General features: G+C 59.6%; 1 protein-coding gene across 1 annotated transcript in view; it reads left to right on the forward strand.

The window, feature by feature from the left end:
• Positions 1-24281, forward strand: part of ZNF710 (zinc finger protein 710) — a 47465-nt gene extending 23184 nt beyond the window's left edge. Inside the window, exons 2-5 of the mRNA XM_054577587.1 lie at positions 17238-18726; positions 21508-21699; positions 22102-22276; positions 24107-24281. Coding sequence (XP_054433562.1) covers positions 17266-18726; positions 21508-21699; positions 22102-22276; positions 24107-24276 — 1998 coding nt within the window. The 5' untranslated portion in view covers positions 17238-17265 and the 3' untranslated portion in view covers positions 24277-24281. The remainder of the gene's footprint in view (positions 1-17237; positions 18727-21507; positions 21700-22101; positions 22277-24106) is intronic.
• The last annotated feature ends 2647 nt before the right edge of the window (positions 24282-26928 follow it).

A 26928-nucleotide genomic window follows, 5' to 3' on the forward strand; every position in this document is an offset into this window, starting at 1 on the left:
GACAAAATGAAAATGAGGCCCCTTGTTGGAAAACAAGTAAGAATTTCAGGTTAGGGACTTCAGAGCCGTGAAACCCAGGAGGGTCCTCCCAGGCCTGGGGTCCGGGGATGGTGGCACCCTGGGCTCCGCATGTGCTGCCCTTGTCAAAACCCAGTGGCAAAATTGGGTTTCTCTTTGGTAAAAGAGAGACTAATACCCAAACCCCTGAGTCCTGAAACCTGCCCTCCCCCCTAGGCCCCCCTCCCGGCAGCTTTTGTCCAGGGTTGGAGTGACTTCTGCTTCTCCTTTTCTTCCTCCTCTACCCTGCTTCTCCCTTTCTCTGTGAACTCAGACAGCCTCTAGGCCGGCCCTCCCATTCCTCCCCATCCCTCCCTCCCCCTCCCTCCTTCTCCCAGCCTCTCTCCCTCTTTCCATTGCGTTCATTGGAGGAAAACCCTTCCCGTGGTCTCTGTGTGACATTTCTCAGCCATTCGCGTGGTCCTGTTTGATTTTTGTGTCCCTCCTTGGATACCGACGCCTCTCGCTGGAGTGGCTCGAGCGAGCACCTTCCCCCACCCCTGCCCCGCGAGGGACGCCCCTTCAGTGGCCTCTGGCTCTGTCCAGATGGTCTGTGTCCATTGGGAGCCTGGGATGAAGTCTCATTGTTAGCAGTCGTCACTCACCACCTCCCGCCCCCACTCAGCTGCCGGCCGTACTGGCCACAGTGGAAAGAAAGCCGGCTTCGTCCTTCCTCGTGACAGCCATGAGCCCGGGTGACAGGCCTGGTCCGAGTTCCCAGTGACTCTCAATGACGAGGCCTGGGGCCGGGGCCGGGGCTGGGGGCTGTGAAGGGGTTAAATAGATACACCCAGCGGGGCACTGCCAGCCCTTCCCTCACCCTTCTCACACTGTCACCAGAGGATCTTCACAGCAGCCATGGCCTAGCGACCCGTCCCCCCTGCCAAAAACCCTCTGGTTCTTCCGCTGCCCATGAATGGCGCCCAGTCCCTGCGGAGAGGCTGGTGGCACCTCTCACTTGAGGCGCCCCTGGAAGAATGCAAGGGGTGTGGGAGGTGGGAAGAAGCAGGCGGGACCCTCCCAAGGAAGGGATGGCCCAGAGGGCCGCCAGGAGGCAGATGTAAGGCCTGGCTGGGAGGAGCGGGGCAGCGTGACCCCGGGAGAGTCCGGCTCAGCGCAGAGGCCCCGGCCCCGTTGTAGATGGTGCCGACCCTGGTGCGCCTTCCAGTCACCCAAAGTACCAAAGTGTCGGTGCGGCGGGGTGGGGGCGGCCCTCCTGCGTGTTTGCGTCTGCTGCCCCCGGGCCACCGGTTGCAGGGACCCCTGCGAGCACTTTAGGAAGGTGGCAGGAAGCAGCTGCCGGGCCTTTCCACAGCAGGGGTGCACTGGGATTCCTCTGTGGTGCTGGGAAGGCTGTCTTCTCTGATCCACCCCGAGCCCTTGGCGAGGATGAACCAAGTGGGCACGAAGCAGAGATTGGGCCCCCGAGAGTCAGATGCAAGGGACCCGGTTCAAAAGAGGAGACTGGGGCTTGATCGTCAGGGAGCGCGTCACTTTCACGTTGGGCCGCTTGGTAGCCACCCAAAGACTGGCCCACGACATGCACAAAACAAGTCCTAACTCACCAGCATGGTCTGTTTCCTCATAGCTTCTTATTTTGAAAATGTCAAGTGTAACAGCAAACCTGAAAACCTTCATCTAGATTCTACAGTTGGTACCGTTTTGCCGCATTTGCTTCGTCTCCCTCTCTTTCAAATGGTTTTACCGAATCATTTGCAAGTGCGTTATGGGTAGCTTCATGGTTCACCCCTAAATACTTTGGCAAGGATGTTTCCCTATGGAACAATAATATGATCGTCACACCTAAAACATTACTAGTGTTTAATAATATCATCTAAAACATGGCGCTGTTCAAATTTCCCCAGTTCTCTTCTGAAAATGTTTTTGAGGCTCTCCGCCTGATGCAAAAAGGCTCGTGGGTTTGCATTTGGTGGTTGCGTTTCCCTAGCGTCTTCTAATCTAGAACAGTCCCCCTGCGTTGCGTGCATGTGAGGCATTGCCTTTGAAGAGTCCAGCAGGCCAGCTGCCTTAGAGAATGGATCGTGGCTTTGTCTGAGTGCCGTCACGTTTGCATAGTTGTGAAACTCCCCCAATAATTGCTTCATTGTGTCTGAAAAACTCCTAAAGCAGCAGGTACAGTTGAGGGTATCTCTTTTGTCCCCTGAGTGAGTCATAGGATGTCCTGTCCCGCCACCAAGCCAGAGAGGTGGCTTTAGTAACATATTTATAAAATGTTTCAGCAGACTGAGGATTATTACACGTGATTCGCAGCAAGCGTAGTCCGGCTGGGCAGGCATTCTCCTCGTTCAGTGGGTGGATGGGATGCAGAGGGGCTGAGCTTGTGCCCAGGCCCGTGGCGTTAGAACCGGACCAGAGCCCAGCCTCTCGGATCCTCCTACCCGCCGCGGGCCTCTCTGCCGCCACTGCAGGGCAGGGGCAGCTGGGAGATGGGGCAGAATGGATACCTTGGCTGTGCTTGCCCTAGGACTGGCTCAGTTACGGGGTGGCGTCACCGAACCCCAGCCCTGCACCCAACCCACGCGTCCCTGAGCACTAGACTGAGAATATTGAATGTTCTCGAATGTGATCTAACCTGTTTTGCTGACTCCAAGTCACGGTGGCAAGTTTAGTCACCGAAGCGTGTACTGCGGTGCTGGAAGGGCTTGCTCCACCCTGCAAGCTCCCAAGCTGCCATTCGGTCATTTTTCATCCCGCACCCTAGCCGGCAGCTGTCACAGCCCTCCAGCAGCCCTCCCGCCTCCCTGCTCCTCCTCCGAATTTGCATCTTGCATCTGCTGTGGTCTGGGAAGCCAGAGCAACAAGCAGTGTGGGATCTGAGTCCGAGCCTCCGACTGCGGGGCTCTGTCCACGGCGGGAGGACTGACTGTGATACCAGGGCCCCTCCGCACAAGTCGGGTGTTGCTGTTACATGTTTTGAGTTCAAAAGACCTAGAAAAAAAATCCTAACATCCATCAGGCGTGGCTGGTGAGAACATGAGCACGCGTGGGTGAGGGACAGAGCATGAGGGCCCTTTGGGCGCCATGACCACGAGGCTGAGAGGCCGTGCAGGCGCCAGCTGGGCCGTGGTGAGGGGTCCCAGGGCTCAGGCCCACACCTTAAACCCCGTGGCCAAAAACAATGTCTAAACATGCGGCATCAATAAAGACAGTTCAGCACTGTGAATGCACTTCGTCTCCAGCTTACTTTACTGTAAGAACTCACTCTATAATGCACACAACGTCCTACGTATGTTAATCAGCTCTGTGATCGGTAAGGCGTCTGGTCAACAGTAGGCAATTAGTAGTTAAGCTTTGAAGGAATCAAAAGTTATACACACACTTTTGACTGCATGGGGGGCGGGGTTGGTGCCCCACATCCCCAGGTTGTTCAGGGTCAACTGTATCAAAGTAACTCAGAGAGCCCTTGAGTGCAGGGCTGGCTCTTGCTCACCCCTGGGGACACACAGAGCCGGGTGGCACTTAGCAGGCCCTCCAAGCTTTATTGGCTGGAATTTGCACTTGTTGGGTGACAGTGCAAGAGCGAGATGCTCCTGGTGGTTTAGTGACATTTGTGACCCTGTGCTCCCTGGAATTTTCTACGTGTCCCTTTTTACAGTGTCCTTACTGGGTTTGGGGACCCATCTGGGCCTTTTCCAACTTAAGAAGACCCTGTCCCGGAGGCAGCTGCCCAAGGCGAGGTTTTCTGTCCCGGATCTCTGGTGCCCACTGCCCACACACCGCACTGGATTGTCCTCAAGCATCTCAGGGCTCCGGCCTGGTCCCTGTCACTCTACAGTACCCGCCCAGGCCACCGAGCTCTGCGCAGACTAATTGCCCAATCAGTCAGTGAGCCAATCAGCCTTCCTCCGCTCGGCCTCTCTGTTCCCAGGCACTTCCCATCTGGACAACCCGACCGAAGGAGAAACCTCTGCATAAAGGTGGCCCAGGGTCAGGTTCCGTCTCGACTCGTTGAGGATCGAAAGACAGGAGGAGCGAGAGAAGGGAAGACAGAGCGGGGCCAGGGTGGTTCGCCTGGGATCCCAGAGGGATGTCTTGGGAGACACTGTGTGACTGGGCTGAGGGCCGCGTGGGGCAGGGGCCGTGCTGTGCGCCGGGCCCAGCACACGGGGGATACCCAGTGATAACGGATGTCAGACGGTGCAGGCCCCGTCCAGGCCTGCCCTCGAAGAGGCACTCGGGGTTCTCTGGGACACCTGTCTATCTTGTAATCGTTGGGTCTTAGCTAGCTCAGGGAAGTGCCAATCTGTGATGACAATAAGCCTCAGTGTCCACAGACGCCCCTCCCTTGTAAGGACACTGATCGGACAGCTGGCAGCCAATGCGAAGGACCAGCCCAGCCCGTCACCCTCCTGGACCGAGGGCCTGGCCTGAGCCATCGCTGGAGAAGACGCCCATGCCAGGCCTGTGAGAGCGTCATTCGATCCACATGTACCAAGTGCCTCCCGTGTGGGCCCTGCAGCTGGAGAACGGAGTGGGCCTAGCGCGGCCGTAGCCAGCACGGCCGCTGTGCTCAGACGCCGCCCCCCCGCCCCGTGCCCTCCTACCTGGGCTCCGGGCTGTCCGCCAGAGCTGTACCAAGAGGGCCAGGCCCCGGGGACCAGGTTACCCACAGCATCCCCGTGGGGCTCTTTCCTCCTTGACTCACCCAGGGCCAACGGGAGGAGGCCCCAGCCAGGCGGCCGGGCCAGGACCCTGACATGAAGCTGATGGCCGCCAGCCTCTGCCCCCTGCTCCCCGAGGGGCAGCCCTTCTCTTGGACATGTGGCAAATATCGGGGGAAGCCTTTGCAGCTGCTCTTTGATGCTTCTCCCGTGGAACCAAATTTATTTTCTGTATTTTTCGGAATTCACGTGCAGTTCTCAGCCTCTCCCTCCCTCCCTCTCTCCCCAGAAAGGAGAGAAGGAGAAAGGAAAAAAGGTCCACATTGTCGCTGTGATTGGCACTGCCTGTGAATGCGGGGTCACTGCGCGGGGGCTGCTCCTTTTCAAGCCCTCCTTCTCCCCTGCCCGCCGCATTCACGCCGGGACGCTCTTTCTTTCAAGGCTTCTGTCTTCCTCTCCCCTTTGTGTCTCCGCTTTCTTTCCCTTCGCTCTCCCGCCTTTTATTCTCGGCTCTCCCTGTCCCTGGGGACCACTCCTCTCCTCTCTTTTTCCCCCTTTTCTTCTTCTTCTTTTCAATTCCCCTTTTTTTTAAATTCCCTTTTTGCCCTTTTTTGTAACTTCTTTTTTCTTTTTCTTTTTGAATAGTGCTTCTGTTTTCAAGGGACTGGACGAGTAGAGAAGTTGGTTTATTTGAGGAAGGGAGAACGTGAACGTTTGCATTTTTCTCTGTGGCGCCACATGTGTTAAAAAAAAAAAAAAAAAATCACCGTGCGGGAAGCTGGTTTCCTTTGGCCCCAGCGTCGAGAGGGAAGGGGACAGGTCCCCGCCAGACAAGAAGGGCCTGCGCATCCTGGGCCGGGTGGTCCTCACTGGGAAACCCCGAGTGGGTCACCAGGACAGTTGGTGAAAGGCCTGGTGTAGCTGCCGGCAGGATTCAGACATGGGCCTGGGGACCGTCTCCCTTTCTCCCGGGGTTTGGGTGGCCTGAATGGGAGGGTTAGGATCAGAGCGGGACACGGGTCCCCAAAATCTCCCTCCTTGGGGCGCTGGGCCTTTATGGCCGTGAGGCTGAGTGGATGGCAGAAAGCCCGGCTCACATGCAGCACTAGGCTGGCCCGGTGAGGCCCTTGTGGTGGGGAGGCTGGAGAGCGGCACCGGCAGGAAAGGAGGCAGCAGGAAGTGGCACGGGCTCTGAGGAGGCGAGCGATGCCAGGAGTTTAGACAGGTGATGGCTGATGGGAGGTTTGACAGCTGGGAAGTGTCGCAGAGGCTGGGTAGAGACCAGATCGGAGGTGAGAGGAAGCCACAGGAAGAAGCCTTCATGGAGGAAACGTCTATAGGGCAAGGAAGTAGAAGCCAAGGCCTGAGCCCCGGGCTTCTGGGATGAAGGAGGCTGAAGAGGGGCGGAGAGGGGGCACCTGGGAGTGGGAGGAGGTGGAACCTATGCCTCGGTGACCTTCTAGAGGACAATTGAGCTTCAGTGGAGGGGGCAGAGAGCAGAGTTTGAGGAGGCGGTGGACGTTGGACTGGACCCCCTTGCTCAGGATGAGAAGAGAAAGCAAGAAGTTAGGCAGTGCCGGCGGCTGCCCTGGGGCATGAGTGGACCAGAGGCAGGGTAGGCCTGCACTAGAGAGGGGCCGTTCAGGGCCGGTTTTTCTCTGGGCAGGAGGGGCTTCCAGCTGCAGGTCTGGAAGGCCCTTTGCCCCTGATCCTCAGAGCACAGGACAGCGGGCCGGGTCTGCAGCCCCAGGCCCGGCCACGGGAGTCCCAGTCTCGCCCAGAGTCGCCTGGGGCCCCAAGAAGTGTCTCTGGCAAGGAGCCCTAGGGCGCGAGTGGCGGGGCAGGAGATTCGGGCTCCCAGGAGCCTCCAAGGCCAAACAAACCCTGTGTCTCTGTCCCCAGCCACACCCTGCACCGCGAGCCATAGCATCGTTGACGCGTGAATTGAGTTTGTCCGTAGGTGTGGAAGGGACACAGCACAGCACCCATCCCAGTGAATTAGAAGGCCCCATACAGAGGGAGGCCCACTGCCTGCCCCTCAGAGCACAGGGCATGGAGGGCGCGGGACAATATCCTCCCCAAGGAAAACCAGGGCAGTGCCCGCGACGGACACAGGACAGGTGGGACAGTGTGCAGGCTCACAGGTGGCGACCGGGCCCAGGTGGGAGCAGAAGGTCGGGGAAGTGGATCTGAACCCCTGTGAGGAGTGCTTTATTCAGGGGACACCTGTTGAGCACCTACTGTGTGCCCATTTGGAGGATGACACGCTCTTCAGAGCACAGGCTCCCTGGGGCCCTAAAAGGCTGGGGAAGAGGCTGTGTCCTCCCTCGGGGTCTGGTTGCAGAGCCTCGGTGAGCCGTGGATAAAGGCGGTTGGGAGTGTGGCGGGCCCCTGGGGGTTTGTTCTCTGTGCCGCCGGGGAGCAGGTGCATCCTTGCGGAGCCTCCCCGAGCCAGACGGGGCAGGCCGCTGCAGCTCTACCTGTGTCTCAGGCACCTGCTGGCAAACCTGGAGGCTGCCAGATTGGGCCTGGCTGCCCAGCAGGTTTTTCAGGTTTGGGCAAGAATACCTCCTCACATCCCATTAAGGCACCCACGCTGCCCTGGCCTGGAGATGAAAGGTGGCCCCTTCTGGGGGTGCGGGGCAACAGGGTCTGCATTTGGGAACGGGCTTTGGAAGCAGACATGTTCCCTGGGCTCTGTGTCCAGGGTGGCTGAGGACAGAAGGGGGTGGGTGGTCAACCCCCCTTCAAGAAAGGGCATCAGGAAGCCTGGCTCCTCCTGTAAGTGGCTTTGTGGCTCCAGGCATGTCACTGAATGGTGCCAGGTTCTGCTGTAAGCACTTGGCATACTTGCAAGGGCACCGCCCGCACACTTAGTAAGAAGAAAGTAGCAGAGGTGGGATTTGAACTGCCGGCCTTCAGATTCCAGAGTCTGGGCTCTAAACCTGTGCTTCTCATCCTGCTTTTTAAATTATCCTTTGTAATCTTTGCAGATGAGTGTTTTATCAACCCCTCCTGGACACCATAGCAACATCAAACCGCTGCGAAAGTTGAGAGCGCAGGGAGACTGCTCTGAAGGTGGTCTTCACCTTTCTGTGCCTCAGTTTCCTTATTTGTGGAATGGGGGTGATGGCGTGAGTGTCAACCTCACAGATAGTGAGTTCAGTTAGTGCACAGAGTGTTGGCACTTGGGGCTCTCAGGACAGACACCCAGCCCGTCTGCTCAGGTTGGGGTTCCGTGATCTGGGGATTGAGAGTCGGCACAGCCCCCACTCAGGGGCGCCGTGCCCGGGAAGAGCTTTGTAAACTGTAGAGGACTGTGCCCGGGTGAACGGGTGTGCTCATTCCCCTGCCCGGCCCCTCTGTCTGAGTCCCAGGGGAACTGCCGTCCCTCGTGCGCTTTAGCTCCCGGAGGCGGGCCCCACGCGTCCCCCGACCAGCACACTGCCTCCCGCCCCTCCTGTGGGCCTTGTCCCTCTGCTCACTCTGTGAAAGTAGCATTTGTTAGGTGACCGAGGCGTGCATCTTCGCGTGGCTCCTGCCTGGGGCTGACGGCAGCCTGCGTGGACGGCGGTGTCTGTGTGTGTGTGCGCGCGCGCGCATGTGTGTGTACACTGTCAGCCTAAACGTTCCGCCAGCTGTCCCTCCCCCCGGAGAGCCACGGAGGCATTACGTGAATGAGCGAGGCATTCTGGACTCCTCTCCTGGCATAAATCCGTCCTCGCCTCGGGTGTGTGGGTGACTGCAAAATCAATGTTGATTACGACAGCGGCAGCTTCAGGAGGCGGCTGCCAGGGGCTCTGCCGGGACGGAGGCCTGGGACGAATCATCATGCTGGTGGTGGGAGGGCAGGGGGCTCCGCGCTGAGGCGCACTCCTCGCCTGGCACACCCCCCTTGGCCCTCCTGGGTCCCCGCTGCCCCGCCGGGGTAGGCCCTCTTGCCCCCACCCACCGGCCTTGGTGTACTGAACCCCACCCATCATGCTCCCTGAGCTAAAGGGCTCTGTGAAACCACCCAACAGCGCTGGGAGGGGGCCCAGGACCCCATGCCCCCAGTGGGGAGACTGAGGCACACGCAAACCCACGTGGAGGGGTGGGGCCGGGTGCCACGGCGCATGCTCTGAGCCTGGGTTGCCTCCCACGAGCCCGTTGACCTAGAAGAACGCTCTGACCCCTTCCACTTAAGAAGGAAAAAAAAAAAGGCAGCATGAGTGACTTGGTTCCCCCTCTGGTACCCCACACGTTTCGGTCATTTCCTGTCTGGTATTTTGCTCTGCTGTTTCGTGGTTCTTCATCGTGTGGCTCTAACCAAAATGTGAGGTTCCTGAGCGTGGGGATTTTTGTGTCCCATCAGCAGCCAGCACCAGCCTGGCCCATGGGAATAATGATAATAATAATGATACTGTAATGATAATAATAACAACTTCCGATAACAGAGTCCTTACTAGGCACCCACCTTGTTACTTCCCGTATCTCTTTTGTATTAAACGCCAAGCATCTACGTTAGATCCGAGGACTCCGCCTGTCCGCTGCTATGCCTTCTGTGCCTTGGTTTCCCCTCCTTCCCTGTCAAGAGGGTTTTAGTTTTCAAGATTTCTTGCTTTATACCCGTGACCTCATCGGACACAGGCCGGCCTGAAAGACGAGCTCCGTCCACGGTGGGTCCTTCTCATGTCACTGTTCCCACCTCGCAGACAAGGAGCTGAGTCCCACGGAGGCTGAGGGACATGCCCCAGGCTGCACAGCTCACAGGGGCAGAGCTGGGTCCCTCTCCTCTCTGGGTCCTGCTCCTGGGGTTCCTGGGGTGCTAAGCCAGGCTTTGGGGGGCAGCAGAGCTGCCGGGTGCTCGGCACGTCCGTGGGCTTCTCAGGCCCGGACGCTGGGCCTCGCTGTGTGCGGGGCCGGGCTTTCCAAGCTGCATTAGACAGGGAGGCGGGAGCCGCCCCAGGGGACCTTCAGGTGCCAGGGTTCCGGGGGGGAACCCACGCATGGGTGCTTCCTTTTGTCGGCAGTTTAGGGTCACGGCAAAGAGTGAATCTTGAAGAGTGGGCGAATCTCACCATCCTGTTTGGGCAAGTGGAGCCGGGGACCCTGGGCAGCCGTGCGCCATGTGCCGCAGGCTGAGGCCTGTGTTTCACCCCAACCAGGCAGGCGGGGCGGCGGGGGTGGCAGGCGGGTGGGCTTCCCTGGGCCACAGCAGCACTGACGGGGGGGCTGGGCCTCGCATCCACCATCCAGGCCTGGCTTCATCCTGAGGGGCCTGCAGCGGGGGTCCTCAGCTCAGCCTCAGCTGGGGAAGGGGGCCGAGCCCTCTAAAGACCCCTCCCCCCTGTGAGGTGCCCGCCCCGCCCCATAGTTTCCCTCTGCCGGTTGTAGGTGCGCTCAGTCAACAGCCTGCATGATGGCAGGTGGGGGGTCCATTCCAGGATTTCTGAGTTGACCCTTGGAGATGACCCAAGAGAAAGAAGGCTGGGACTGAGCTAGAGAGGCATGGCTGATGAAATGGCGTGGGGGTTTTTTTCCCCTTCTTCCTTCCATCTTTTTTTTTTTTTTTAATGTGAGAGATAAATAAATGTCGCCCTGAGATGACAAGAGAACATTGAAGGAGATGAAAGGAGAGTAAAAGGGAGCGAGAGCCCAGAAGCAAAGGACAGAGGGGCCCTGGGACCATGCACTGCGAGGAGGGGAGAGATGAAAGAGGAGAAAGATGGGAACGCAGGACCGAGCAGCAGAGCGGAGGATGGGGTTGCCACGGAAACGGAAGGAGGGGAGGAATGGAGGGAGAGGGAGGCTAGATGGAGAAGGCTGAGGGTGCCGTGCGGGAGGGGCCGGAGACCGGCTTGGTGAGCAGGGAGGGAAGCCGTGAGGGGCTCCCAGGGCTGAACCGGGCCCCGTTGTGGGGAAACTGAGGTCTGCAGGGGAAGAAGAGAGCTCGCCCCTGCCCGGACCTGGCAGGGTGGGGGGAGCCAGGTCTGGGCCCTGGGCGGCCTATGGGGACTGCCTCTCTCCAAGCCTCAGTTTCCACACGTGGGAAACAGAAGTGGAGCTCCCCCCCCCAGAGGACCACCAGGAAGACCGAGTTCAAGCCTTGATGAATGTGCCTGGTGGTTCTGATCTCTGTCCTGTAAACTTGGGAGCCCGGATTTTGTTTGTTTTTCCCCGTTGGGTCAAACTGGTGATCTTGAGGTCCAGTGTAGAAAACCTGTGTGGGAGACAGACGTGCTTCCTGGCTTGTGGGATGGAGCCTTCCTGACACGGGACACCTGCTGTCCCGGCCCCAGCGCACAGGCACTGGCCCGAAGCTCAGGGAGAGGAGGTGCAGGGCCCGTCGGGTGGGCAGGGCTCTGTGCAGCCCCGAAGTTGCCCTGGGGGGAGGCTTGTCTGGGGCGGGGGCGAGCACAGTTATAGAAGGCTCAGACGGTTTCCCCGCGTCTTATTCATCCATCCATCCATCCATCCATCCATCCATTCATTCTAAACCTCAGTGAGTGCGTTGGTCCCTTTCTCCTTTCCTTCTCATAGGGCCCACTCGGCTCCCCTGTGACTCGTAAACAGATACAGTTGTAAATCAGTGCAACTGTATCAGGCTTCTCCAGAGAAATAGAAACAGTAGGATATATATACACAGAGAGAGAGGGAGAGATGTATTTTAAGGAATTGGCTCCCGCGATTGTGGGGGCTGGCAAGTCCGAAATCTGGAGGGCAGGCTGGAACCTCGGGCGGGATTTCTGGGATGCGGTCTTGAGGCAGAGTTCCTTCTTCCCTGGGAGAGTCTGGCTTTCCTCGTAAGGCTTCGACTGATTGGAAGAGACCTGCCCGCATTAAGGGTGACCTGCATTCCTTGAAGTCAGCTGGCTGCAGGAGTTGATCACACCTGCACAGTAGCTCCCAGCAACACCTTGATGAGTATTTGACCAAACCGCTGGGCACCACAGCCTAGCCAAGTCCCACACGACCTTGACCCAGCCTTCCCAGGTTGTGGAAGACACCCTTGCCCTGCCCCAGAGGCTGCACCCGATCCTCTGGTGTGAGCGTACTCGCCCACTGCAGGGAAGGGTGGTCCTGGCAGAGGGATCAGCCTGTGCAAAGTCCCCGAGGCAGGAAAGAGCCATGGTGGGTACAGAGGAGCAGGAGGCTTAATGGAGAGTCAGGTGGAGCCTTGTTGGGGAACTTCACCCTATGGGACGTGGGGCTGAGGGTGGGCCTTCTAGTCCTGGCTTCACCGTCTCACTTTGTGGCCTTGGACCTGTCTCTTCCCCTCCCTGGGGCACAGAGAGCATCAGGCCCCCGTGTGGTGTGTGGGAGGGTGGCACTGCACGGGTGGCTCAGCAGGTCTGTCCACAGAGAAAAGGGGAAGCTGAGGCAGAGAGTCCCCTTAGGAAGAGACTCACACCCTCCCCCTGGACACTCCCCTCACCCCCACCCCTTCCACAGCAGAAGTGAGACTGAGGTTTGCACAAGCCTCCAGCCTCTGCTTTCACTTCCTCTTCCTGTCTGGGGACGTGAGCAGAGGTTGCCTTTCCGTCTGCAGCGAGGAAACAAAGAGGGTGGGGTGCTTCTGCCGCACGTGGGAGTCCCACGAGTGTGTTCCCGGGCAGGTCCGCACCTGGGGCTTCCGTGCCCCTCGCTGGGCGCAGGCTCCTGCACTGCCCGCCCCAGGTTCACCTTCTCTGGGAGCCTGAGGCCCCTGGGGATAAAGGGCCCAGAGGCCTGCACACGCACAGCTGGTGACAGGGCAGAAAGGGAAGCCGGAGCCAGATCCCAGAGGTCTTGAGTGACAGGCCAAGGAGGGGGACCCTCTGTTGTTGCCTCTGCTGGGCCCTGACCTGCCTCCCCCACCCCCACCTCCTGCCACTCAGCTGTTGACTGAGGCCACTCCGGGCGGCTCCCTGAGGGTCAGAACTTCGTTTTGCTGCCCACGGTGTCCCCACGACCAAGACCTGCACGCCGGCCCCTGGTAGGCCCCCAGTAAGTGTGCGCTGAATCAGTGACCAGGTCGCAGGACTGAAGGCTGCAGCCTCTGGGCCGCCTGAGGATCCAAAGCCCAGATGGGGGCCAAGGGGCCACCCTGTCCTCCCAGCATCAGCCTGACTCCTGCCAGGCCCTCCAAAATCATCGTCAAAGTACATCCGCGACAGTGTGCTTGGGGACATCCCAAGGCCAGGCTGGCGAAGGACCTGAAGCTTCCTGTGTCTTGGTTGGTGGTGGGAGTTAGTCAAAGAGCGGGCAGGTCACGTGGGTGCTGCCTTCAAACTGGTCCCTGTCCCGCCGGCCCCAAGGCCAGCGAGGCCCGGAGTGCCGTCCCCCCGAGCTCTGTGACACCTGCGTCCCCCAGGTCCCCGGCTTTCAGGGGTTTCAGTGAGAGGAGGTGCCGTCACCAACCGAGACCCTGATGGCGGTGAGTGTCCAGGGTCACACAGCCGCCCATTAGTGCATTTGACAAGTGTGCGTCAGTGTTTCTAGCAGGAGAGGAAGCAGCAGCGAGAGCTCTGGGCCTGGACGGGGTGGGGGAGGCTTTCAGCTGGGCCGCAGCCCTGACCGAGCCTCGGGCCGCTCCCCCGGGGCCGCTGGCCCTCAGGCCTGGGGGGTGGGGACGGAGATGCCGAGCCCTGGAAAACACGCAGAGCCCTGGGCCGTGGGTCTCCCCACACAGCCCTTCCTCCCTCTCCACTCTCCTTCCCCTCCCCCTCTGCTTTGTTTCTTGGCCTCCACAGCCTCTTTCTCTCTTTTTCTCCCTCCCTCCCTTCCTCCCTCTCCCTCTGCTGTGGCCTCCCTTCCCCCATTCCCAGCACAAGTCTTTAAACGATAATCAGGCGCCTATTCCATTTCCTCTGTTTCCCTGCCTTTGCCATTTCCTTTCCTTGTGTCCTGGGGACGATTGGGTGCCCTGCCTCTGACGGACACCCCTCACCTTGCAGCCAAGGGCCAGCCTGAGCTCCCCTTCCCCGGACACTGGGCACAGCTCTTGTTCTGAGCCCACAGCACCCGTGGTGGGGAGAGGCCGCGCCCTGAGGATGAAGTGCCCCAGGCGGCCAACAGCCGGCCCTGGCTCGCAGGGGGTGAGAACTTGGCGGGCTCTCCAGGTCCTAAAACGGGCATTGTAGCCTGTGAGACGGAGCCAGACGAGAGCTGAGCGGGGGACCGAAAGGGCAGCCCGGGAGGAGAGGACGCGTGACGTCAGGCTGCAGAGCCCCCAGCTTCCCACCAGTCACTTCCACGTGTGACGGAGAGAACACGCGTGCAGAAGGCCCGCAAATTAGAGGCCCTCCGCCTGCCTTCTCATGGCCTGTGTCTTAGCAAGCAGAGCCCTCGCTACGCACACGCACACGCGCACACACCTGCATGCACGGCCTGCCCGGGGAGGGGGCAGCCCCGGGAGCCGAGGTTGGGCGTCCCACTGGGTCGTGTCCTCCCGGGCTGCAGAGACGACGGGGCGGGGCTGCAGACCCGGGGGGCCTGGTGCGGACCCCGCTCTGCCAGGGCCCTGGAGCACGGTAATAGGCCCCTGATCCCTAGGCCCTGACGTGGGGCACACCCCCCACCCTGTGGGGCTGTTGCATGACTGATGGCTCACCTCGCGTGCGCACCCAATGGCAGAAAGCGGGCTCTGCCACCCATGTCTGTGGCCGGAGGCTGGCAGCTCTGTGTCACCTTCCTTCACTTGGGCACCAGTCCCTCAAGAGGAAGGCCCTGGGCACGTCCCCTGTGACACCCAGGGACAGGCTCCTAAACACCGAAATGCCCTCTCTCCTCCTCAGCCCTCAAGTCGCCACCACCTGCCTGTTACCGTAGGAAGGGGACACCTGGTTGGCAGGGGGGTGGGGCAGGCTTGTGCTGGGGGTCCTGCTGTCATCATTTGTGCGACCCTTTCACTCTCAAGAGGTCCCTCCTAACAGGGACAGTAAATCACAGGATTACCTTCTCTGGAGGGGGGGCCACCCCAGACACGGGCTCTGGCCCCCACGGGCAGGTGCTGACTGACTTTGTCGTCGGCTCATCTGCCGGGGGAGAGACGTTTGTCTTTGCCTCCATTCCCTGGAGGTGATGCCAGGTCCTGGGGCCCAGCGGGAAAGGCCAGGGACAGGGACTAACATTCACAGTGACCTCACTTGCCCCACATCAGGAGTTTCATAGGGACGGAATAGAGACTTCGGTCCATAGAGATGGAAGAGGGACCTCAGTTCACGGAGATGAGGAAGCTGAGGCTCGAGTTACGATGGAATGTGCTCAGGCCACAAAAGGGCCAGGAGCAGATTTGAACTCAGAACTCAGAGCCAAGTCCCCAGCACAGAATCTGCTGTTGAGGGTCAGTCCCCCCGCCCCGTCCCCCTGCCACTGGCCGTGCCAGGGGGCAAGTCTGGGGAAAAGGCTGAGCTTGTCCTCTGCTAAGACCTGCCGCAGGCATGAGGGCTGCCCTGGCGCTGCTGGGCATGGTGTTAGACCGGCCGCTGTGACCAGAGACAGCGGCCCACCCCCCACACAGAGTGGCGGGGGTGGGCACAGGGGTCTCTTCTGTGGACTCTGTGAGGACAGGCCCCCACCTCGCTGCCTGCATCTTCAAGCCCAGGGCCCAGCCCAGAGAAGGGGTTAGCAAATAGTATTTGTTGCACAAGTGAACGGATGAGTTCTCAGTTTCTAGAGGTCGTCCGCGGTCACCCAAAGCCTTGCCGAACCGGGGGCCCCAGCATGGAGAGGTCTCTCCGCTCTGTGGCTTTTGTCCGAAAAGGCTCCTTCCCAAGGTCCGGGCAGACGATAACCATGCTGCTTCCTACCTGCGAGGGCTTCCCCAGGACCTGAGCTCCGTCACCTAAGTTACAGCCTGGGTCACAGCCCTTGAAGGGGAACGGCGTTCGTCTCCGTTTTCAGACAGGGAGGCTGAGGCACAGAAGTGACTTTGAAATGACAGTGCTTCACCACGTGTACGTGAGAGCGGGGGGCATGTGAGGCTGAGCTGCTGACTGTGTAGCAGGGTTGGGGGTGGGCCCCTCTCGCCTGCTCCAGATGGACCGGAGCCCCGAGTCAGAGGTTCGTTCCATCCGACCCCTTCCACGAGAGCCCCGCATTGAGCTTAATAGTTAAGTCTTTAGATTCCATGTCAAGGAGGCTAAATTCCTGTCTGGGGTATTTTATTTTTAGCCGGCTTCAGGAAGGGGAGGCTCCGCTGGCCTGTGGGGGGTGGGAGGGGAGACACCAGACCAGAGCCTGTTTCCTGAGGAAGGGCCGCTGCCGGGCCATGCGCCAACACTGGCCCTGCGGGGGGAGCGGGCAAGGCAGGCCAGAGCCACCCCAGGAATGTCCTCCTTCCTAGGGCGCGGCCCCCGTGTGCCAGGCCCTGAGCTGGGAGTGGGGGCTTCGAGTGTGAGTCTCCAGCGCAGGCCTGGAGGCACTCCCACATCCGGGCACCGCTCCCTGCGAGCCACCGCCCCCGGAGGCCGGGAGAGGGCGCGGACCGGGCCAGCAGGGAGGGCGGCGAAGCCCCAGGAACAGGTGGAATCCGAGAGCAGCCTGGGAGGTTGCTGAGGGGAGGAGCCGGGAGCTCAGCAGGGTTGGGAAAGGGCGCCAAGGGTGGGGGCCCTGCAGGCAAGGCGGGGCCCCACGGAGCGCCCATGGGAAGGGAGGATGCCCATGCATTCAGGGTTCGGGCCTGGACGGGTGGGCACGTCAGCTTTTTAAAGGACCTGTTAGGTCAGAGGGGGTGGCCGAGAAGCTGGGGGCCGGTGCCTTCGGTTTGGGCAGTGTCACGCACAGGGTGGCCTTTGCTGAGCCCTGCTTGCAGACCAGACCCGACAAGGAATTCCAGTCTGCAAATCGGGGGGAAAAAAAGACACAACTATGTTTTCCATCGTTATATACTTAGAGACTCACGTGCATAATATTTAGCTAGTTGGGAGCCATGAACCCGTCGTGGGTCGGGCTGACTGGTGGGAGCCACAGTCTGAGGTCAGCCTTGACCCTCATCTGTGTTTGTGTGTTGCCTTGTTTTTGCCCAATAGGTATTCTTTGCAAAAGCAAAGCCCCTCATTCATATGGACAGGCCGTTGTACACGGTGACAGTTGTTTAACACCTCGCTGTGGTCTCAAGGCCTGTGCAAAATTAGTCACCTTGGCAACAAAACCGGTGGGGCCACTGAGTGCGTGGGAATGAGGTGTGCTGTGTATACATTGGAGTAGATGGGCTTTCTAAAATCAGCTTTTAAAAATAGAGGAATCCTTACTTTTTGTGACTTTTGAATCAGAAGGGCATGCAAAACATGCTTTGAGAACCGCTGCACCTCCTTGCTTTACAGATGGGAAGACTGAGGCCGGCAGGTGGGCGGAGGGGGGGTGGCGCAGGTTGCCCAGGATCCCGCAGGGAGGTGGCGCCGATGGGTAGAGACGCGGGGGAGGGGGGTCGCGCTCCCTGGAATTATGTGTGTTGGGCGCCCGAGGCAGAAGTACAGGCATCAGGGGCCCACACACACCAAATGAGCCGATCCCTTGAGTGTCTGTCTGTCTGTCTGTGCAGCAGTGAGCCCGCAGCACTAATGCACCCTTCTCCCCCCGCCCCACCCCCCGCAGCGATGCCCTCCTAGCCAGCCGCCCAGGAATGGAGGGCTTCATGGACTCAGGGACACAGACAGACGCCGTTGTGGTGCTGTCCTTGGCTCAGGCCGCTGTGCTGGGCCTGGTCTCGGAAAATGAGCTCTTCGGGGCCACCATAAGCGCTGAAGCCTTCTACCCGGACCTGGGGCCCGAGCTGTCCAGGGCTCCCGTCGGGGCACCTGGGCCCCCGGGCCCCGACGTCTACCCACTGGCCTGCAACGGGCGGGCCCTGGAGGAGCCGGCGGAGGAGGAGGTGCTGGAGGTGGAGGCGGCCTTCGAGAAGCACACCCGGCGGAAGACGCGGCCGCCCGTGCGGCTGGTGCCCAAGGTCAAGTTTGAGAAGGTGGAGGAGGAGGAGGAGCAGGAGGTCTATGAGGTGTCCGTGCCCGGCGATGACAAGGACGCAGGCCCGGCAGAGGCGCCAGCCGAGGTGGCGGGTGGTGGCTGCGAGTCGCTGGTGCAGAGCAGCGCCGTCAAAATGATCGACCTCAGCGCCTTCAGCCGCAAGCCCCGGACGCTGCGGCCCCTGCCCCGGGCCCCGCGGCCGGAGCTCGACGTGGCCCCCTACGACCCCCACTTCCCCGACCCAGCCCGGGATGGCTTCCCGGAGCCCGGCATGGCGCTGCCTGGACCCGAGGCCTTGCCAGCGGAGTGTGGTTTCGAGCCGCCCCCACTGGCGCCCCTGAGCGACCCCGAGGCCCCCACCATGGAATCCCCTGAGCCCGTGAAGCCCGAGCAGGGCTTCGTGTGGCAGGAGGCGGGCGAGTTCGAGGCGGACGCAGCAGGCTCCACGGTGGAGCGCCACAAGAAGGCCCAGCTGGACCGGCTGGATATCAACGTGCAGATCGACGACTCCTACCTGGTGGAGGCGGGCGACCGCCAGAAACGCTGGCAGTGCCGCATGTGCGAGAAGTCCTACACGTCCAAGTACAACCTGGTGACACACATTCTGGGCCACAACGGCATCAAGCCACACTCGTGCCCGCACTGCAGCAAGCTCTTCAAGCAGCCCAGCCACCTGCAGACGCACCTGCTGACACACCAGGGCACCCGGCCCCACAAGTGCCAGGTGTGCCACAAGGCCTTCACGCAGACCAGCCACCTCAAGCGCCACATGCTGCTGCACTCGGAGGTCAAGCCCTACAGCTGCCACTTCTGCGGCCGTGGCTTTGCTTACCCCAGTGAGCTCAAGGCCCACGAGGTGAAGCACGAGAGCGGCCGCTGCCACGTCTGCGTCGAGTGCGGACTGGACTTCTCCACCCTGACCCAGCTCAAGCGCCACCTGGCCTCCCACCAGGGCCCCACCCTCTACCAGTGCCTCGAGTGCGACAAGTCCTTCCACTACCGCAGCCAGCTGCAGAACCACATGCTCAAGCACCAGAACGTGCGGCCCTTTGTGTGCACCGAGTGCGGCATGGAGTTCAGCCAGATCCACCACCTCAAGCAGCACTCGCTCACCCACAAGGTACGGCTGCTGCCCAGCGCGTCCCTGTGCGCCCCTTCGCCTCCCCCAGGGGCTCCGCCTGGGCCGGGGCTCTGCCCCTCCTGTTCTTCACCCAGCGCTTCCCTAAGTCCTGGGTGAGGTCACTTAGGGCATAATAGAGATGGTTTGCAGGTGAACAAATCTTATTTTTATAGTGACATTTACAACAACTATATAATTAAGATTAGTTATCTTTTAAATAGTCAAATCTGATTTATTTATTTATTTATTTATTTTAAACATTAATGTGTTAGAGAAACATCAGTCAGTTGCCCCTCATACACCCTCTGCTGGGGACCTGGCCCACAACCCAGGCATGTGCTCTGACTGGGAGTCAAACAGGTGATCTGGTTCCCAGGCTGAGGATCAATCCACGGAGCCACACCAGCCAGGGCTTAAAAAAAAATTTTTTTTTTAAATGTTTTGAGGAACCTGGGGCAGGACCCAGGGAACACAGCTGGGGGATCGCAGAGGCCACCCTCCCTCCCGACTTTATAGATGGAAGGACAAACCAGACGCTCAGACATAAAGACGGGCGCCTTTGTTCCTCTTGGCAAAAGTATGTCAAAACCTGCACGTTCCCTTTAGGAAAAAGCTAAATCTATTTCGTGTAAAAGGGAGTACATTAAGGAAAAACTGTTTGTTGTGGAAGAGTACAATTGGGTCTCGAATAGGGCTAAAGTGGCGAAGGGGTCTGTGGAGAGGGAAGACAGGGCCAAACTGTTCTCACCCTCTGTGTCCATAGACACAACCGTGGCTGTTTTCCGCCCCTCCCCCCCCCTGCAGGCCATTCGCCCCCCTGCCTTCCAGCCGGCGGCGTCTCCTCCTCCGAGAGGCCCGGATGGCGAGGCAGGTGGGACAGGGCCTCTCAGGCCCCGCCGTCCCACTCTGGCTCCGGTTTCCACCCCGGACCCACCCACCCGCACACCTTGAAGCGATGTGCAGGCGCCTTCCTCTCTTTGCAGCGGTGGCCTTTGAGGTGCCCCAGGTCGAACCAGTGTCCTTATTTCTCCCCATGGACACCGCAATGGCCGGCGAGCTACAGCGTGCCAGGCCAAGGACCCGGTCCACCCGGCGCTCGGACGTTTTCTCCTAGAGCAGACATGATTTGTAGGCTCGGGCCACGGGCTCCTGCGCTCAGTCGGTGTAGCTGCCAGGAGCACCGTGTTGAGGATTCTGCAGCAGAATCTGGGCTCAGCCCTCACCCGGAATGTGCCTCAAGTACAAACCAGACGGCTGATAGTGAGTGTCTGCAGGGAGCGAGAGTGAAGAGTGATAAGTTCACGGGCTATATATCTGCCGTCCTTCTCCTCTGCTGAAACTCCCCACCTGTCTGCAAAGTGTTAAAAGATAAATAATGCAGTGAAGAAAAGCTGAAAGCCAAAAATCAAAGGCTAATCCAATTGGAAACAGTCCTCTCGTCAGCCTAAATTTGTACAATGTGCTCAGCACTTGCCGGGTGCATTCCCAACGGGCAGGGCCCCCTGGTGGTCACACACGGCCTCACGGCCCCAGCCAGCCTGTAGGGCCCGAGACACACCCCCGCCCGCTAAGAGAAATGGACACAGGAACCATTCAATTATGATACGACACTGTACCAAACAGCAGCTGGGATAGCAGCTGTGACCACAGAAATGTGTGTGTCCCGCTGGGATTCTGCTGACTGGGGTTCTAGCAAAGAGTTCAGTTCCCCAGTTTTGTCCTCATATTTGCCCCCAGACAATGAAGGGGACCGACCACCCCGCCTGTGCCCACGACACCCTGTCCTGCTCTGGGGCCACCTCCAGACCACGGCAAAGCATGCTGACAGTCCAAACCAGAGGATTTTCCCTGGAGTCTGTCTCCTGGCGCTGAGTGTCCCGAGCCCCATCAATAATGAGTTACCTAGGGACCCTGCTGAGACCCCAGATCCCAGAAAATGGGAGTCTCCAGGGAGTGGCCCGAGTGGCTGTTCGTTCAGCGAGAATCCCACGTGGTCCTTATCCCCAGGGACAGATGGAAAACTCTCTCTCTGGGGTCAGCGGTGGGCTCTGAGTTGGGAGGGGTCTAAATTCTACACAGACCCAAGTAGTATTGTTTCTGAGGTGTCTGTCCCTTCAGTCCATCCCTCAAAGGGGTCTGTGAATGGAAAAGACCACAAGGAGGAGGAACACATACACATGTCCCGGATGTGAGGAAATAATTCGTGACCACCAGACTAAAGCTGGGTCTTCTTGGCCGCAAGCCCCTCATGCTGGCTTGTAGCATGTGCCTGGTCAGTGGGTGCTGAGTGAATGAATGCATGAACGAAAACATTTGCCTGGTGAGCTGGAGACAGCAGGTATATAGATAGGAACAGTAAGGCCCGGCCAGTCTCTACCTAATACTGGAAGGTTTCCTGGAGTAGGTGGCCCTGAACTGGCATTCTCCCTGGTGGGGGGGGGGGGTTAAGGTTTTGTTTTTTTTTTAAAAAGATTTCACTTATTTATTTTTAGAGCAGGGAAAGCAGAGAGAAAGGGACGGAAACATCAGTGTGTGGTTGCCTCTTGCACGCCCCCTACTGGGGGCTTGGCACACAACCCAGGAACGTGCCCTGGCTGGGAATCGAACCAAGCAACCCTTTGGTTCACAGGTCGGCACTCAATCCACTGAGCCACACCAGCCAGGGCTCTCCCCATGGTTTTAAACTAGTGGTACTTGTCTGGAACACCCCCAGAAGTCACTTCCCAGAAGCTGCACAGATGTACTGGCCCTGACCCTTGCCCCTTGCCCCCACTCCCACAGGGCGTGAAGGAGTTCAAGTGCGAGGTGTGTGGCCGGGAGTTCACGCTGCAGGCAAACATGAAGCGGCACATGCTGATCCATACCAGCGTTCGGCCCTACCAGTGTCACATCTGCTTCAAGACCTTTGTACAGAAGCAGACCCTCAAGACCCACATGATTGTACACTCACCGGTGAAGCCATTCAAGTGCAAGGTACCCGGCCATCAGGCCCCAAGGTGGGGCTGTCCCTGGATGATCCAGCCAGTGCGGGCAAGTCTGTATGTAATGCATACAGTTGGCCTGGTCGAGGGGAACTTCCTGGGCTTTAGGGAGTTGGAGTGGGCAGCGGGGGTCATGGTGCGGCCGCAGGGAAGGAGCCCGGGCCCGGGACTCAGTGCAGTCAGAGATCCGAGCCCTGGGTTTCTGACCGCTCCAGCTCAGGGAGCGTGGGGCAGACCCACAGAAACAGTGACCAGTAAGGAGGCTTCGATCTCAGCCTCTCGGGTCACACAGGAAAGAAGAAAATGAGTGCTGTATCTGTAGCAAGTGGGGCGAGCCGGGGGGGGGGGGGGCCTGGGCTCACGGAGGGCTGACGAGGCTGGTGGTACGTTCCAGGTGTGCGGGAAGTCCTTCAACCGCATGTACAACCTGCTGGGCCACATGCACCTGCACGCGGGCAGCAAACCCTTCAAGTGCCCCTACTGCTCCAGCAAGTTTAACCTCAAGGGCAACCTGAGCCGGCACATGAAGGTCAAGCACGGCGTCATGGACATTGGCCTGGACAGCCAAGGTGGGTGGGCCACGCGCAGTGGACGGAGCCGGGGCGGTGCCCTCATGGCACATGCAGGAGCCTCCTGTCCGGTGAGGGGAGGTGGGAGGCTGGCCAGGCCTGAGCCCTCACTGGGGTGGGCTCAGATCTGGAGAGGGGGCACGCTGGAGGGCCACTGTGGAGGTGACGGGATGTTTATGTATTCTTCAAAGGGTTTCAGCGGGCTCACGTAAACTACATAATAAAAATACCAACATTTTATTGAGCGCTAATTGTGTGCCAGGCCTTTATTAACTCATGTGACCCTCACAGTGAGGTAGGCGCCGTTTTATAGATGGGGGAACTTGAGGGCAGAGAGGTTAGGTAACCTGTGCAAAAATCACAACACACCGGAGGTGAAAGACACTTTATCTCATTACTGAGAGATGATGTGAAATAAATGGATGGGAAAGAAAGTATCAAATGGGAAAATGGCAACTGGAAAGATAAGGGAGAGCCAGGTGAGGTCACAACGCCACATGTCTGATAGGCATGCAGAGGGGAGCTCTCAGCTTCCCAGTAGCCAAAGCAAAGAGTGTGCTTGTCCTCATGGTCACAAAATGGCTGCCAGTAACCTACAGAGGCAATGTGCTCCCTTGTTCACATTCAATGGGAGAGGAACAGCTTGCTCCCCTTTGCTCTATGAAACTAACAAGAACAGTCTAAGAATTCACAAGCTGGCTTTTCCTCACAATTCATTGGCTAGAAGTGGGTCCCACTCATTTGGCAAGGGGTGGGCTTTCTCCTTAGACCAGTGGGTCTCAACAGAGGGGGTGAGTTTGCCCCTCAGGGACATGTCCAGAAACATTTTTGGTTGTCACAACAGGGGGGGATGCTGCTAAGCATCCCGCAATGCACAGGATAGTCCCACAACAAATAATATGGCCCCAAATGCTAATAAGGCCAGGGCCGAAATCCCTGCTTTCGACTTACAAGGGCTACTACCCCTGGTCTACCCACGTCTCCCCAAAACACATTACGTGTCCTGGGTAAACGGGGCAGAACGGGCACTGAGCCTTAGCCCCAGTCCCTAGTGACCACCTTCCCGGGGTCCCCAGATCATGCCGAGGCTGCCCTCCTTCTGTGACCCAGGGGAAGGCAGGCCAGGCCTCCAACATGGAGCTTTCCATCTGGCTCTTGTTCCGACAGCAAGAGCATTATAGTAAGATGTTAACCTGACAAAATTAGAGGAGGCCTTAGAGTTTTTGCCTCATCCTGGGTTAACCTCTATTGGAGACCAATGGGTGGAACTGGCTTCCAACACAAATGCTGCAGGTGGTCAGAGGAGACTGCCCCCCCCACCCCCTGCCGCCCCCCAGCCAGGTGAGGCAGAGCAGCACCTGGACAAAGACAGCTGCATTTGCTGGGGGCCCTCTGGCAAGCTGAAGAATCTCTGAACTCCCTTTTGTTCTCACTGGGGTCGCTGGGAGCAAATTCCTGAGCTGACAGCTGTGCAGTGCCCAGCATACAGTAGGTGCTCAATGAGTGCTGATGCGGAGACGGTACGGTGCAGCAGGCTTTCATGTGGCAGAGGGGGCCACGTTGCAGAGAATAAGTGAGTTTACTGACTAGGAGGAACCACAGAGGCAGGACCCAAAGAGACCAAGGCCAGGCCTGCACCCTCCACACATACACATGCGCGTGCACACAGCTCTACGGCTCGGGTCTGAGTGGCCACAGGAGTCTAGGGCCTCCCCGAGCAGGAAGGCAGAGAGGCCGCTGACAACCCCAGTCACCTGCTTCCTGTGTGGGGGTGACCGCCTCCCCGCAGGAAAGGTGGCACCTGGGTCTAACTGTGCCCCTCTCTTGCAGACCCCATGATGGAGCTGACAGGCACCGACCCTTCTGAGCTGGACGGCCAGCAGGAGATGGAGGACTTCGAGGAGAGCGCCTATGCCTACGCCGGCGTGGACAGCGGGGCCGAGGCCAGCGTCCTGACCGAGCAGGCCATGAAGGAGATGGCCTACTACAACGTGCTATAGCCCATGCCGGGCCGCCCGGACCGGGTGAGGAGGGCCCGGGGCGTGGGGGCGAGGCCCGCAGGCTGCGGGCTGTGCCTGCTGCTGCAGCGGCGCGAACTACTGCCCCACGGCCCCGAGCCCTCCCCTCCCACCGAGTCGTTTGCACCACTAGGGACTTTGAGACCAAAAGGATGGACTGCACCCCTGGCCGTGCGCTGGAACCAGGCGCCAGACGTCCCAGGGCAGGGAGGCATCGTGGGGCCCCGAGTCTGCACCTCCGCGCCTGCGGCTGTGGGAGGACAGGGGACATGCAGGCGGGGGCCGTTTGGGGCCAGGCCACAAGGGTGCAGGTGCTCGGGCGTCCCCAGACCCAGCAGAGCTGGGGCAGCCATGCTGCTGGCCCCACAGGGGCCCTGACACTGGAAGAAGTCACGTGAGCCAGGCTTTGCCTCTCTGGACCAGCTGCTGCCTCTGGGGGTCTGAGCTCTCGTGCTGGTCGGCACTGCCCACCCCCACCCTCACCGTGAGCCCCCAGGGTTGGGAGAAGCCAGGCCCCGAGCGGTCTTCCCCACCCTGCCCGCGGACAGCCAGGCAGGGCCCTTGCCGTCTACCTCCCGGCGTCTCCCTAGCCCTCCTGGAGCCTGGGTGCTTGCGGCCCAAGCTGGCTGGCGGGAGAGCTGGTGCAGCCCCACCCCGTCCCCGCAAGGCCCTCACCTTACAGCCCTAAGATGGATTTCCACAAACGTCATCCAGTTCTCTCCGGAGCTGGGGGCGTCACACCAGGGTCCCTCCCCAGCCACCGCCCCGTGAATGGAGCCGGGACACGCCTTGCGTCAGGCGCACACTAACGGAGACCGATGGAGGCCCCGTGCGTGAGGGCGCAGGGCACAGTGCAGAGGTCACGGGGACCCAAGGGAACTGTCCTCAGAGGAGGCCAAGGACCACCCAGGGGGGTGGGAGGGATCGGTGCGGCTTTCTTATTTAAGGTAGAGTCAGCAGGCTCCCGGGAAGAGCAACATTTAAAAAGGAAAATGAAGACCATGGAGAGAGAAAAAAGTTTGGTTTTTTTTTAAACAAATGGGGGTATTCGGAAGATAATTTATTTTTTTTCTTTCCTACTCTGTGTCGCCTATTTTACGATGGAGATCATTTTCTTTTCCCCAGCGGAAGCTTCCTTGTGTGCTGTGTGTGCTTTGTGCACCCCCCAACCTCAAGCGGCCTGGCCAGGCAGGACTGGGGCCCACGTCACCCACCAGAGGCCAGAGCCGAGGACCCTGCTCAGCCGGCGGCTCCGCTCCCTCGCTCTTGTGGCCTCTGTCCCCACACTGGCTCCTGCCCCTGGAGCTGAAGGCTAGAGGCCCAGGGAAGGGGACGGCATATTCAGGAACGCGAGGGCACCCAGAATCCCGCCCACCGGCCTCCTGAGGCCTCTGTGGGGAGGGGCAGGCAGGGCTGTCCCCAAAGGCATGGAAAGAGGCGAAGCCACCAACTTCAGCCCAGAAGCCAGGTGCGCGGGGGAAACAGCAGAGGGTGGGGGAGCCACTTGGAAGTGCAGCTGCCCCCAAGGTTGTAGCCTCAGTGATGGACCAAGCCAGGCCTCAGGGTGGCTGTGACCAGGCCTGATGGGAGGGCAAGGCGGCCTTGGGATCAGGCGGCCAGGTGCGTCTTCTTCCTCTGCTACCGCTCACGCTAAGCAACACGTGAGCGGGCTGAGGCCCCCAGCCCCCCAGATGCCCGCCATGATGACCCTCAGGTGGCAGTGACTCGGTCACTGTAGAAGACATTTTCTCCTGCGGAGCAGAAGCATCATCCCCTGCAAACTACCTCTTCCCACAACGTCTTTCTCCCCTGGTACCAAAAAGAACCCTGTACCTCCTCCACCACTACCACATCCTCCCTCTCCCCCTCCTCCCTCTCCCCCTCCTCCCTCTCCCCCTCCTCCCTCTCCTCCCCCTCCGCCCCCCTCCTCCTCTCCTGCCAGTGCAGTGGCCTTGGTCTTGGAAACCCAAGGGAGAAGGTGCGGGCCGCAGGGCGGGGCTCTCCTCCCCCAGCCCCGCCGTCAGCTCCGGCCCTCTGCGAGGTTCGATACTTGAACGCCCCTGCCCTGTGCCTTGGACCTGGGCAAAGCTAAGAGAAGGGGAGAGCACAACTCACAATTTGAGCTGGGGGCAGGGGGGCGGGGGCGGTCTTGGCAAGGCTCCTGTCCTCACCCCTCGCCCCCAACCTTCGCAAAAGAGGTGTGCGGCCTCTCGGGTGACTTGGAAACTCCTGAACGAAGTCCACTCTAACTTATTTTGACACGTATACCCACCAACCGTTTAGAAATTCCGACTTGTGCAAAGCCCTACTGTGTTTTTATGTTCCTGTTTAAAAGAAAAAGTTTACTTAGCAATAATTATAAATAAATGAATATTCTTTAGCGAGGCGACTGCAGGTGCTTCTTTCCATCTTCCCCACCCTCCTCCCTCCAAAGGAACTCCCAACAAAGCCTCCCCACCCCACCCAGAAAGGCGTCACTCTCCCAGGGCCTGGGACCACCCTGGGCACAGGAGTGGTCACCTGCAGGGCCAGGTGCCTGCAGGGAGCCGCTCCCCGCCCTGGAGAGGGGGGCAGGCCAAGGCGCCAGAATTCCCACCGTGCACAGAGGAAAGCTGCTTCCCCCTCCTGACACAC

Source organism: Pteronotus mesoamericanus, unplaced genomic scaffold (assembly GCF_021234165.1).
Source record: "Pteronotus mesoamericanus isolate MK-2021 breed Mesoamerican mustached bat unplaced genomic scaffold, CSHL_Meso_final contig_438, whole genome shotgun sequence".
NCBI lineage: Eukaryota > Metazoa > Chordata > Mammalia > Chiroptera > Mormoopidae > Pteronotus > Pteronotus mesoamericanus.